Source organism: Periophthalmus magnuspinnatus, chromosome 23 (assembly GCF_009829125.3).
Source record: "Periophthalmus magnuspinnatus isolate fPerMag1 chromosome 23, fPerMag1.2.pri, whole genome shotgun sequence".
Lineage (NCBI taxonomy): Eukaryota > Metazoa > Chordata > Actinopteri > Gobiiformes > Gobiidae > Periophthalmus > Periophthalmus magnuspinnatus.
In genome coordinates this window covers 20,715,607-20,729,301 of record NC_047148.1, presented here as the reverse complement: position 1 = coordinate 20,729,301, position 13,695 = coordinate 20,715,607, and the positions used below count along the sequence as shown (strand labels likewise).

The following is a 13,695-nucleotide window of genomic DNA, read 5'->3' as shown; positions in this document are numbered from 1 at the left end:
TATGGTTTTAAAAACATTTGCTACCTTCTTTGTTTACATTTGTATGTGGCGTTACGTGTGTTTCACTAAAGGGGCTCATTAAACGGGTTAAACTGATAGATAATTGAGCTTAATAACCTAAAACGTTTTTATGTGAGGTGTTTTTAAGATCAAGGTGGATATGTATTTAATCTCACATGATCACACATTTGGAAATACTCTGGCAGTCTAAGATATATTGTGCCATCTTGAGCATGTTGTTTTTAGGCTCTTGGATTTTACACGGGTATGCAGAACCACGTTGTCATGGAGAGAAAAGTGTCATCTTACCAAAGATATATTTTTACTCCATGTTGTTGCTCAGTCTGCCTCATCCAGTGCAAGTCCGAGCAGGGGGCAGGGCTGAATGCAGGAAAATGCGTGCGTCATTACAACTGTTTGTGTGGATGACACATAGAGAGTTATGTATGCCCAAGGGAAGCATTCAATTACATTATGATTCAATGACACACTGTGTAACACGGATGTTTATCTGTTGGTCAAACTTCTGAGGGGACCGACTCTGAATCATAGGTTCATATCAGTATTTTGCTTGTGACATTTTGGGATTTTATATATATCTTATATGAGTAGTATATTTGTGTAACATTGTTTTGGAAGCTGAACATTTTGGGTTCATTGCATTTGATTGAATCTCACTTTGAGTCGTCGGAGCCGTTACATGTAGCACAATGGACTTGTCATGATATCTTTGTGCGTCATCAGACACTCAAAACCTTTGTCACGCCTCATGGACTGAGTCAAAGTCACTTGCAATTTCAGACTCACTGCCATTAATTTTTTTTCTCCCTGTTAGTTATGATGGATGTCATTAACAACAAATTCTCCAAGATATGTAACTTTTTATTTCACACTGTTGCTTTGTCCAGTCATTTGTAATAGGGACACCCGATCGAGCTTTTTCAGTCCCGATACCAACATCGATACTTTTATAGTAAAAGCCAAAGTTAAATCTGTCAACTGGACAAAAAGTTGTAAGAGTGAAGACATTTCACTGCTCATCCAAGCGGCTTCTTCAGTTCTGGTTCTGGTTACTGGTGGACACTGCCTTGTATCTGAAATCTCAGCAGTGAAACGTCTTTACTCCTACAACTTTTTGTCCAGTTGACAGATTTAACTTCAGCTTTTACTATGGATCAGACCTGGACGAATGAGGGATTACACAGACATCGATACTTTTATTTTATGTATCTGCCGATACCCGATATTAACTGATACCCACGAAAGGACAGAACATGGCACTTATTTCCTTAAAACACAGTTAAGTTATTACACAAGAGATCCAGTTGTGCTATGTGACTGTTAATTTATTCTTAAAATAACCACAACACATTTTGGGCCAAAATTAAAGGCCCACATGAACCGATGCCTGATACCCTGATACTCTGATACCCAATCCAAGTAATTTTTCAGTATTGGCGCTGATATTTGATACAAGTATCATATCAGTGCGTCCTTAACTTGTAATAGCTCAATAGATTACAAAAGATTATAGTTTGGGATTAAGTTGTTTCTTGTTTCCGTGTATTTATGGTCTTCAAAAGAACATATGGTTTTTCTACCAGCACACATAATACAGAAGCAGCCATCAGAGTAAGCACCGCATTGGAAAGAAACAGGTACATCTGGAAAAGAACAGACACACTGAGCCAAAGTGACCAATCATCTGAAAGCAGCAGTGCTCATTTCAATTAATTACTTACAAACGTAGTTATCAATTACACTTACAAAATTAATGTCTGAGTAGTGGATTGGTGTTTCCTGTAAGCCGATGTAGATGATGATGAAGACGGGATGCGTCAGGTAGCATGCAAAGCTAATATTGGAAAATGGCATCCAAAAATGTGATGATAGAAAATTATTTACAAAACCTTGAAGAGAAACAGGAAATAATAATGTAAATATTATACTGTTGGTGTTTTTGTTTTCTGGTCATTTCATCTGTATTACCCATGTGTGTTTTTACCTATTGTTCACAATGTTTAAATGTCACATAAGTAGTGCCCCTGCTCACCTCCATAGCCCCCCTCACAGGCCAGTATGATCCAGGTGATAGCCAGTGCCCACAGAGGCCTGTGCAGTCCTTGGTAAAGAGCATGTGGTACAGAGGGGTGAGAAGGGGCCTCTCTCAGGACGTACGCCAGTCCAACCAACAGAGCCAAGCCACTAAGACAGCAGAGCCAGCCAACTACTGCTTTCCACTGAAGTATTTTCAGCATACTTAATCATACATGTTATTGTTTTTTTATCATTTTATTTCACAGTCAACTGCAATCCAGAAATATACACACCTTTTGATTTAGAAATGGACCTTTTTTAGTTGTCAGAAAGATTCCTGTCATAATTCCTATCAAAAACGGCCCATATCTTGTGTATGGCCTTAAATAATAAAATACGTAGTTTTCAGATGTCCTGAAAGCAAGAAAAATGTTCATATAAAAATATACATTTCTTAATACTTTCTTTACTTACATTATTTTTGTGTGAAAAACTGGAAGATGCCAAAGTGCAGTTGTTACTGAACTGGTCACAGTTGTCGCCAGCAGGAGCCCACCTGCCACTACTCCAAACACACTTTTGTTTCTAATGAGCAAATTAATGTTCGATTAAAATATTGTCTTATTTAAGACAAAGTTTCTAATCCTACTAACTTACAGTCTGTACAGGAAGACCAGCAGCGGAGTGGTTGTGTAGCACTGAAAGTCCAGGGAGAGGTACCATGTCCATGGAACACACTGCAGAGGACACACTCAGATGTACAGGTATGTGTGTACTTATAATAGAATTATCCATATAGAATATGTATCTCACACTTACAATCTCATGAACAGGCAAGAGGTTGCTGACCAGTAGTAAGTTAGCCCACCAGTACGACTTACAGTCCATTATTGTGTTTACAAATGGAAACCAGTATGGCCCCCAGTGAACAACTGACATAAGACCAATAGTGAGGCATGTAATGAAGATATGCAGGGGCTGGATCCTAGGGTCAGAGATACAAGTGTTTTGACCTGTTTTTCTGTAAAATATTAGAGAGAAAATTACAGTGGACTATGTGGCAGACCTTTTGATTCTGCTGAAGAGGTAGTGGATCACAACACTGAGGCTTAGTGTGTCATCTGCCCTTTGGATGGAGCTCAGCAGAGACCTGGCACTTAGCAGACCTCTGCAAAAAGAAAACATTATAATCATATTTTACTGGAATATATCTAAATGACATGTTTAATGTAGTATTTTCAGTCTCACCCCAATAACAGAAATGTGTCCACTGCCAGAAAGACAGGTCCACTGAGACTAAACACATACAAAGGACTGCTTTCAAAAGCTTTCTTCCAATTCTTATAATTATCTGGAAGGAAAAGGGGAAAAGTTGATTATCAAAGCTTTGGGGTTTTCTTCTGAAGTTGACAGGGCTTTGTTTCTAACCAATGCTGGCGATTATGGGGTACTGTGCAGAGTGGCCACACATGATCCAAAGCAGACTAAGGACGCGGATGCCATGTAGAGATGGATAGGCTCTTCCTGCGATAGAGGAGGAGGTGCTCAACACTCCCTGGGTCGTTGTCTGTAGGGAAAAGGCCTCTATGAGGGACCCACTTTGTAGAGGAAATGTGTCTGTGGAAAACAATATCATCTCATTTTTGGATATGCATTTTTAAAATGTGATGATTATACAGCAAAGAGGTTTATACGTGTATTTGGACCACTGGAACTGTTTGTGGAACTTGTCATGGTTCCATAAAGGCCTAGGCCAGTCTTTAAACTGGATGACTGTTCTGCTGGGCTGACCTCTCTGCTCCGCTGCCATGTTGTGATAGCTGTGAACAGACTGGCTGCCAGAGGAATGGCTACCATCATGCAACACACAAACCTAAACGGCATTTTGTTTATTATTATTTAAGACTCCACAAGAACATTTTGTGTTTTGTAATATATGGTCTACTCACAGGCAGGTGACCTCTAACATGTTTGGGGCGACTGTGTCAGGCACACAGTGGATCAGGAGCACCTCTTGAGTCGAGTCATTCACCAGAATAGAAGGAAAGGGAGCGAGAAGAGAGGCACGCCCAAACTTCAACATGTCTGTTAAAAAGAAAACATCCTGTTTAATCCAATGTAAAGTGTTAACAACTCAAGAAACACTTTTCATTGACTGACCTTGCAGCACCAGCAACTGGACATCTTCTTCTGTGCAACTGTCAGGGACACATATTCCCACAAAATACTCAATTGATCCCTGTTGAAAAAAGGTTAGTGCATCTTATACAAATATAATAACACATGTTTGTAATATGTTACCTGTCGGAGGAACACTTGGCAGTACTGTCCAGCAAACGTTGGAGCCTGAGCAGACTGGCACAGCTTCAACAGGCCAGGCTGATCCGTGTTACCACCCTCCACATTGCTTCCCATTTTTCCAAAGGCATCATACACTGATTAAAACATAGCACAGTAAAATTGTTTCTAATTACATTCGATGAAATAATAAAACTTTCTCTTCACATAAATCAAGTTACTGTACTGGCTCACAAAAACCTTCTGCTAAGTAGAGCCACTTAATCATTGTTCCATATGCAGTTGTGATGTTAATAAACTCAATTAAATATAAAAAAATATATATATATTTTTGTCCTTGAGAGGAGTATTGAATAATTTGATACTTAACTGCGAACAGCATATTCTTTTGGATGCTCCATGTTCATTTCAGATAGAAAACTGTTTGTATCCATAAGACACCTTTGAGACAGTGCCAAGCCTTGTGTCATGCCCAGGCCTCCATATGAGCGTAATAAAATGAACAGAACCACCAAACAGGCTTTCATTTTAACACTGGCTACTCCACCTCGCCGATAGCAGCCTTTTATATAGCACTGTCATCATTAGGATGGAAGCGTGAAATTGGGATTTTATCTTGGTGTGAGCAGCAGGATTGAGTTTCAAACATGAATGTCACTTTCCAGAATGAACAGTATCTGGCAGTGAATATGTAGTGTGAGTGATGCGCCACTAGATGGAGCTAAATGATAGTGAAGCCACTTTGTTCAGGTGGTACTTCACCACCTCAGCACAGTGATGAATGTCACGATCAGTTGGGAGAAATACGGTATTGTCTTTATGCTCTTGATACAAATTTAAGGGAATAATTTGAGGAGCCAAAAAAAAAAACAGGTTTTCTTTTCTGCATTTGGATTTGGAGATGAGCAAATTGTAGTTTTGTAGTCATTTTGAGACATGATTTATGATTAGTTTGACACTATATTTGGCACATATTTTAATTCATATTAACACATTTATTTTTTTCCACTGTGTGTGTGTGTTTGTCTGTGTGTATTTGTGTGTCTGTGCGTGTCTGTGGGTGTGAGTGGGGGTGTGTGTGTGTGTGTGTGTGTAGGGGGGGGGTGTGTGTATGTGTGTAGTGTGCATGTGTGTGTGCGTTCATTTGTAATTACATTCTAAATATTCATGCTGTTTAAGCACAGAACAGTAGATCAGTGGTTATGACAAATTTGACTCTGAACTAGTGAGTTGCATTGCATTGTGGGAATGTTAAAATGAGCTTATATATTAATTGCTCCTTATTGTCGACATCCAGTTGTTTATTGATTTGTTGATTTGTTAAACTCTTAAGGAGAACAACAACGTAGGTCCTACATTAAAGTTTACATTGATTGGGAACTTTACAAAACGTCTGTGATACAATACATTCATTGGACATAGCAGCATTAAAACTCTGCATATTACAGATTAAACACATTGTTACAATATGTATATGTCAGTATAGGCCACAGTACCCCCAAACTATCTAACTCTAGACAAAGCTAAAGGCAATTAAAATAAAAATGTAAAAAAATATGACAAGATTAAATACAGTAAAATTCTATCTGAACAGTTTGTCTAAACCGTGTAGGATATATGTGGACATGTACATACATGTTTATGTGGCTGCCTGTTATTTACACCAGAGTTTTGTTTATATCATGGGCGCTGTATTGCTTTTGGTCAGTATTCATCGCTTCTCTGTTCGCTTTTGCTTTAATGAAAGCCATCCCATGTGTCCTCATGTGAGTGTTCAAAATCCCCTCAGTTTCAAATTCCCGACTGCACACTTTACATCTGGTGTTTGGTGTACCGTCGTCATTCTCGTCTGCACTGTTGAGCTGGTTCTCTCTCTGGCTCTCGTCCCCTCTGCCCTGTCTGTGGCCGAGCCCACGTGGCTCCTTCACTCGGTGAACGATAAACAGGTGTCTGGACAAGGAGCAAGGGGAAGTGTAGCAGAGTCCACACTCCTTACACTGGTATGAAGAGCCATCAAACTTGTGCCGAGGGATGTGCTCGTGGAAAGTAGTCATGTTCTCTGTGTTAAAGCCACAGACGGCACATTTATGAACTTTTAGGATATTTACTTTGAGCTTCTTCAAAGGCTGTGAATCAGAGCTTCTGTTATTAACATCCGGAGACCCCTCATATTCTTCTGACCTCCGCTTTGGACTTGTCTGTGAGAAACAGTACACAACAAGGCCTTGTGTTATCTTTGTTGTAAAGTTATATACTACTGGTATTATTGGTAATTATAATAGCTAGAGTACCATTTCCTTATCAGACTCTGTCCCTGTGACACTAGTATGGACAGTTTTCTGTTCTTGATCACCATGATTCAGCTGAGCATGTTGGTCCAACACAGCTCTTTTAATAAAAGGTTGACTTAGAGGTGGACATTGTCTATAACAAATAACAAAACATTACATTATTGTTTTCACCAATACATAAATGTAAATGTGACAATTGTGAACTCACGGGCAGGGGAGATCTTTGTGCAGCCCCTTGTGTTTGAGACGATTATGTCGACAGAGACTGTGCATAGAACAAAAGGACTTCTCACAGTGATGACACGGGTGTTTTTTTAATATCTGAAAAGAATAAATAATGCCACTGAGTACATTTCACTTTGTTTACAAGACGTCTTTAATGTGTGACTTAAAACTTCCACCTTTCCGTGCTTTTTGCGCACGTGTCCCACATATGTCTCCTTGGAAGTAAAGACCATGTTGCACTCCCCACACGTGTATCCAGTACTTGTATTTTTCAGCTCTTTTTGGCTGCTGCTTGCTTTCTTTGCCAGCAGATACTTGTCAGGTCTGCTGTGGCACTTTTCATTTGCACTGTCTTTGTTGTGGTTGGTGTTGGCACTGGAGCTGTTGGAGTTGGTGGATCTAGTGATGAGAGGGAGGCTGAGACTTGATGGACCCTCAGCTGTCTTCAGAGTACCATGAGTGGCCTGACAAAAAAGCAGAAATTATTTAAGCTATAACAAATCATGGTAGAACAATGTAAACCTACATGTTTTATGAGGCTGTGCACAGTAATCCTCTGTCAGTAAAAGGAAGACATATTATTTTTCTTTATTTCTAAATGGTAATTATAAAAAGGTGGTATTGTTTATGTTTTGGAAATTTATATTGAAAGCTTTTTATTTTTGATAAGACCAAAAATAATTAAAAAATATATATATTATTGATCTATGAGTAAAAAAAAATGGATTGATTTTTTGTCATATTGCCAGTACTAACATTATGTATTATCCCAAACATAGACAGCAGATATTTTAAACAACTAAACTGAATTACACACTTGGAATATGTAACAAATGTTTGGGCATAATATATAAAAACAACGTACCGTAATGTGATCCAGCATGAGTTGTTTTTGTGCGTAGTACATGGAGCAGTCGGGGCATTTGAAAACAGGTACTTTGTGAGTATTGACATGTTGTTCCAAATGTGTGTAGAGTAGAGACTGTAGAGTGAATACAGTGTCACACATGGCACATTTGTAGATCAGCCTGAAATACAACAGAAATCCATTAAAAGACTCTGCTATGAAAACTCTCATTTGTAAGGTGACGCCATCTTGGCCATTTAAAGGTTGACACCTGGAAAAACAATCAAGAAACCCAAGCTACCATGTCTAAAGTCTCCAAATCCTTCTATTGATGACACAATCTATTTCTCAAAGAATGCATTAGACATGGGTATTCCATTACACTATCTAACTCACAAATTTGATCATAGACAATTGTGTTTTGCCAATATACAACAAACTTACTTGGGCTCGCCTGCTTTCACTCCTGGATGCTGTGTATATGCATGAGAGTGTGTCCCAGGAGCTGACTTGAAGGCCATTGGACAGATAGGACATTTATAGAAGATCTCACAGTGAGAGCTTTGGATGTGGGACTTGAGAGTGGAAGCGTCAGTAGAGATCACGCTGCAGTGGACACATCTATGAAAAGACAGGTGTTATTAATATTATTCTGATACATTTTTATTACCCGACTTGCTTGGGTTTGTATGAAGTAAATGAGCTCACCTGTAGCCGCTCCTCCTTGTGTAGTGCAGACAGGTTCTGTTGACATGATGCGACTGAAGTTGGACTGATTGAAACATAGCTCCACACTCAGGACACACATATGGAGATTTATGTTGGTGAATTCTCTGGTGCGACAGAAAGCTGCATTGATTTGGTAGAATCATTTGGCAGATAGAGCAGGTTTTCTGTAAAATACGACTGTCATGATTAAATTTGGCAATTACAACATCAACTACATCAACTAGCTACAATACCCACACACCTGGCTACTGGACTCCTGTTTGTAGTGAACTGCTAGAGAGTGGACATCCTCAAATATTTCATTGCATTCCCAACATTTAAGATTTGGCCTGTCCTGTTTTGATGTTTCATCCTCCAAGGACTCAGCTTTTGCAGAACATGGCATGTATTGTGCTGCAGTCTGTGACACTCTTTTTAGTCTTGTGGAGTGGGAAGTGGCATCCGTACCCTGTGTACCAACTGGACTTGTGGTAATGATCATCTGGTCTGTTGGGATTGGTCTGAGGATGAGGTTTGAGCACTGCATGACCATACCTTTTTCTTTGTGGCTTCTGGCATGAGACAGCAGGCTGCACTTGTTGTAAAACAGTAGACTTTTGTTACAGTGGTTGCAAGTCACCTCAATCCTGACACTACGACGTTCACAATGCTGCGCCAGGCTTTTCTCCAGGGCAAAAGAATCCCCACACTCCAAGCACCTGTAGCCTCGACATGGTAGAGTTATACAGGCCGCTGATGGAGGGGAGAGGTCTGGGACATACACGGGAACAGGGTTAATGCTGCCCAGGAGTTTGTTGAAGGCATCCACCAGAGAACTTTGAGAACTCCCAAACACTTGCACCTTGGACACTTTTTTTGACATGAGGTGAGATTGATGTGTTTGTGAGGAAGAGCAGACTTGTTGGAGGTCACAGCAGGATGTTGTCATAGTTCTAGGTAAGAGATTGAGGTTGCCAAGATGCACTGTCTTTGGCACAAGTTTAGCAGTAGCCACCTTAGAGGAGGGGACCATGATAGCTTGTTGTTGAATGCCATTTGCACCTTTGAGAAGTGCCCCACTTGTACTTGGCATTGAGGAAGCTGGGATCACTGTAGCTTTGACTGTGGTGTTATCCGCCAGCATAAGACTGATCACTTGTGAACCAACTGTTTTAACGGCTGATGCAGGTAAAAAGGCTGTCGCGACAGGCTTCATTGTCATGTGTTTGGGAACATCATTTACCAAGTCACCAGAATTTGTTACTTCTGTCATTGGTAGTGAAGGTCTTGGAGGAGATAAAATTGCAGTGGTTGTTCCTATAAAGTTTTGGCTTTTGAAAATCCCAGCTTTTCGAATGCCCTTATGCTCAGAAGAAACTGGAGTAACTGTGCGTTTTATTTGTCCAGTCTTTGTCTTAATAGTTTTAATACGGACTTTTGGGATCACTGGGTTGTTGGCAGTGATTGAAGCAGGAGAACAGTTGCTGCTCCCTTCACTTGTGGTCATTGAAGGGCTATCTGGTCTCTTTGTTTGCAACTGTGGAGACTGTTCAGAATTTTCAAGCGTTGCAGGAGTTTCAGGGCTGTCATCTTCTTGAGGACTAACAAGTATGGGTTTAACTGCCTCTTCTTGAGCATTGTACGTTGCAGTATTTGCAGTAGCAGGCCTTTTGAGACTATGGACAGCTTTGGCTTTTTCACATGGAGACAGAGTATGAGAGAGTTTATTTTTTACTGCGAAGGTATTAGACAAACAACAAGGTTCTGAGGGCTTATCATTTTTGCGCAGTTTTAGTTCTTCAGGTTTTGGAATCGCTCCTAATTCTTCGTGCGATCTACAGTCCTTGAGTGAAATGGAGAAATCAGTATTTGCTTGGCTGTTGTTGTTTTGATCATGTTTTACATTACCCTGTGTACTTGCTTTTGCTAGATTGTCATCAGAGGTTGATCCACTGGGGGACTGACTACCAGATTTGTCACCACAATCTTCTTCCTCATCATTTTCTTCAGCACTTGAGATGGGACTGTATTTATTGAACAGAGGTGATTTGGTTCCATTCTCATTTGGAGAGCTCCATTTGTTTTGGTTGTGATCACAGCTTATAGATAGAATAGTGGCCAAACAGCCCTTTTGGCTGACAGCAGAGTGAGGCTCAGAATGTGTATGTCCTTTATTCTCCTTCTTTCGAGTGTTCTTAACAATGACACTAATTGCCCCATCTTGGGCGCTCTGGGGCTCATCTTGAGGTGTAGTCACTGAATTTGTTGGTTTGAGTTGACACTCATGATCAGCTTGGCCTGACTCTATAGCAGCTTTGGGATCTACCATGTCAGGGATGTCAAAGGCTGCCAATAAATCATCAAAGTCTGGAGTCTTCATATCTCCCATGATCTTACTCTTGCTCACATCAGCTCACCTAACAAATAAATAAACATTATACAATACACATTAAGCTTTTCGACCTTAAATAACCACAGCCAAACTATGAGCTATTTTGGTACTCCCCATGTTGCAGTTTTGAACTCCCCAAGTCACAACCTTTCAACAGCTGTCACTTATCCACTTTTTAAAATGGTTATGCCAAAGGTTATCTGTGACCTATTTTTGTCATTTACTGTTAATAAATATAACACCATTTAAATCTATGGGGGGAAAAAAAAATCATAAAATGAGAAGTCATCCAGGCTTGTGCTGCAGCTATAGCACATATATAAATGCAAATACATGCACACGTAATCAGGTCAGCATTGGTTTCCAGACAGGGATGCTGAGATACTGGGCAGAAAATAGTTGAGGGAAGCATGACAAAATGGCAGCTGAGCTGTGGGGAGCATATGGACCATGAAGAAAAAAATGAATAGACTGACACAGACATGTCACCTGCAGAGATCTTTAATACTAATATAACCAGAACCTTACACAATTTATGCAATTTAGACACATTTTTCTTGAGTTCACATTAATCTCTTAATAATAGAACATAGGATATTTTATGCGCATTGTGTCAAATGCAATTTAATGAAATACGTGTAGAATAGAAACATGGTAATTGCATCACTTTTCTTTCCTTCCTTTACTCCATCCAGGCTGCAACATAGAATGGCACTTCCTCTGACTCAAAGAGCAATATCTACCCCACTGTCTCAGCAAAATCTGTTTTTCCCCTAACAAGGCCTCAGGTTTCATCTATTGATCTGTTAAATTATTATACTTTGGGTAAGAATCCTTCTCAGCTGTAGCACAATCAGACGGACTGGTGCTTGTGAGTGTGTCCCTGTGGGTGGGTGTGTGTGTGAGGAAGGCTCTCCTGCAGATTCACTCTGTCAGCCACGTCTCCCTGCTCTCTAGTCCCATTCCTCCTGTGAGCATGCCCATGCTGCTACCACGGCGACTGCTACAGTAGCAATGGCTTCAAGGAGTTTTGCACCAAAGCTAAGCACCACAGAGCTGCCATAGAAGAAGTCTGGACTAGCCCTCTGTATCTCTCAGTGGAGCACAGAGAAGGCATTGTTCCTGCTTCCCTCCATCTGCCTCCAACCGGTTTCAGCTGGTTCTGGTCATCCAGCCTACAGCAGTACTTTGCTGCAGTACGGCCTTAGAATCGGAGACAGGAGCCTACCTTGCAGGAAATACTGGATTTTTGTCTCTGTATCACATGTAAGTATCTATATTTATGTAATATAAGTCATCAACATACTAAAGCCGACATGTATTTTCTCCTAGATAAGGCCTCTGTAAGAAAAAGAATAGAAAAGCATAATGGACACAGGAAGCACAAGAAATGATCTATTGATATGGGACAAGAAAAAGGTGGATGGTGAGTTGTCTACATGAGCGTACGAAGTAAACAAACAGTCTAATAAAGATGTTGTTCACTTACATAATAGAGGATGTTCTCTTCATGATGATGGCGGCTGAAGCTCACTCTTGGCCTTTTCCTCAGCCACATCCCCCCAGTGCACACATAGACACACTCTGCTCCAGCCCGCCCCCAACACCCAATAAATGCCAAAAACCTGACTTTGATACTAACAGCCCTACAGCTACACCTCCAGTGCTGTTGTCTTAGAAAAAGCACTGTAAATACCCACTAGCCACTGTCTTGTCTCACATAAAACAGTTATCCACACCTCTCTGAGTGCCTATGCTACCCACGGTCCCTGCTGCCACAAAGACACATAAACATGCAGCTTCATGCAGAAACAGAGAAGCCATACCCTTGTCAGCTTTCCACACAGGCATTCAGTAAAAGGGAATCTTCCTGTGCAAGCCCCATGTTCCCACTACAGTATTTCCCCCAGTTTCACATCCTTTACTGTTCCCCCTCTGTCCTTCTTAGGGTCATTCTGAGATTTTAGTCTTACTGCAGGCCCTTTCCCTCTCCAGCCCTGCCACCAGCACCAGCCCGGTGTGAAGGGACAGATGGAGAAAGGGGGCAGTGTTCAGCAGGCGAATCAGGCCTTTTGTCTGTGTGAGGGGGTGAGGGTCTCTCACTTTGGATTGTACAGCAGCAGTTGGTGCAGAGACAGAAGAGAGAAAGGGAGACAAGGCACAGAGGTGGGAAGGAAAATGACAAGCAGGAAATAATAAAGATTACGCAGCAAGACAGAGTTCAGCCTTCAAAGCCATTTCTGATAATGCTCATCATTATATATCAACTTGTAACTCGACTTTCAACTACAACAGGCTACAAATTTAACAAGACATGGTTTTATATATTATATGTAATGTCCTACCTGACTGCAGCGGTTGTCTTTCAGTTGTCTGGCCCTGGTATCAGCATGAACTAACCAACTACGTCTGCCTTGTTCAATATGCTACACAAATACATTGATACACGGAATAGACATTTAGGCTTTTTTGTGTAAAAGGCCCTGATCTCAAGTGAGGCAGATTCAGAGCAGGAGATGGCGCTGAGGATGCTGTGTTCCTCACCTTTCACTGTCGTAGTCACATGATCACAGACACCCTCCATTCATGCTGTCTGCACTGCTCATGCATTTAGATCAGCCTCAGGATTCTGTCACAAAACAGCAATTACATCCCTGCAGCCCGTGGTTTAGTCATAGATAGGATGTAGTAAATGACTAACGCACACATTACCATTAGCTTAACAGCATCCACACACATAGATATGATCGTTTTAATCAGAATGACTCTTGTAACGTTCATTTCTCTGTCATTTGTAATGCTTGAATGTCTTTGTTGAAATCACTGGTTTGACAGCTGCCATCAGACGACCACAGTCTGAAGCTCTTACAATGGAAAATTGCCTTCATTAATTGTCA

General features: G+C 40.8%; 2 protein-coding genes across 3 annotated transcripts; both read right to left on the bottom strand.

Annotated features, from left to right (window-relative positions):
• Nucleotides 1-866: 866 nt before the first annotated feature.
• On the bottom strand, nucleotides 867-4,869 carry oacyl (O-acyltransferase like). Its single transcript, XM_055231674.1, has 15 exons — nucleotides 4,706-4,869; nucleotides 4,339-4,472; nucleotides 4,198-4,276; nucleotides 3,987-4,122; nucleotides 3,732-3,910; nucleotides 3,466-3,654; nucleotides 3,286-3,388; nucleotides 3,104-3,205; nucleotides 2,857-3,022; nucleotides 2,695-2,774; nucleotides 2,512-2,622; nucleotides 2,331-2,451; nucleotides 2,054-2,240; nucleotides 1,768-1,910; nucleotides 867-1,664 (listed from the first exon to the last, which is right to left on the bottom strand). The coding sequence occupies exons 1-15, from the start codon at nucleotides 4,860-4,862 to the stop codon at nucleotides 1,542-1,544; spliced, it is 2,010 nt and encodes a 669-aa protein (XP_055087649.1). The 5' UTR covers nucleotides 4,863-4,869; the 3' UTR covers nucleotides 867-1,541.
• A 751-nt stretch (nucleotides 4,870-5,620) lies between these two features.
• On the bottom strand, nucleotides 5,621-12,866 carry znf532 (zinc finger protein 532). Of its 2 annotated transcripts, none has more exons than XM_033990249.2 (9): nucleotides 12,288-12,866; nucleotides 8,669-10,823; nucleotides 8,407-8,591; nucleotides 8,143-8,319; nucleotides 7,717-7,879; nucleotides 7,028-7,315; nucleotides 6,835-6,947; nucleotides 6,627-6,759; nucleotides 5,621-6,533 (listed from the first exon to the last, which is right to left on the bottom strand). In XM_033990249.2, the coding sequence occupies exons 2-9, from the start codon at nucleotides 10,793-10,795 to the stop codon at nucleotides 5,994-5,996; spliced, it is 3,726 nt and encodes a 1,241-aa protein (XP_033846140.1). In that variant the 5' UTR covers nucleotides 10,796-10,823; nucleotides 12,288-12,866; the 3' UTR covers nucleotides 5,621-5,993. The 2 variants fall into 2 exon arrangements, with proteins under 2 accessions (XP_033846140.1, XP_055087797.1); XM_055231822.1 differs by having other exon boundaries at nucleotides 5,989-6,533; nucleotides 12,625-12,860.
• Nucleotides 12,867-13,695: the final 829 nt, after the last annotated feature.

What these genes read in the sequence shown, in the direction of transcription:
- znf532 (XM_033990249.2), bottom strand. Translation starts at nt 10,795, where the DNA reads ATGGGAGATATGAAGACTCCAGACTTTGATGATTTATTGGCAGCCTTT. An exon ending in TCATGCTGGATCACATTACG is followed by an intron (nt 7,316 to 7,716) that starts GTACGTTGTTTT and finishes CTTTTTTGTCAG; the next exon opens with GCCACTCATGGTACTCTGAA. An exon ending in TGCGCAAAAAGCACGGAAAG is followed by an intron (nt 6,948 to 7,027) that starts GTGGAAGTTTTA and finishes TATTCTTTTCAG; the next exon opens with ATATTAAAAAAACACCCGTG.
- oacyl (XM_055231674.1), bottom strand. Translation starts at nt 4,862, where the DNA reads ATGAAAGCCTGTTTGGTGGTTCTGTTCATTTTATTACGCTCATATGGA. An exon ending in TTCCAGTGGTCCAAATACAC is followed by an intron (nt 3,655 to 3,731) that starts GTATAAACCTCT and finishes TGTTTTCCACAG; the next exon opens with ACACATTTCCTCTACAAAGT. An exon ending in CTCTTCAGCAGAATCAAAAG is followed by an intron (nt 3,023 to 3,103) that starts GTCTGCCACATA and finishes CTCTGACCCTAG; the next exon opens with GATCCAGCCCCTGCATATCT.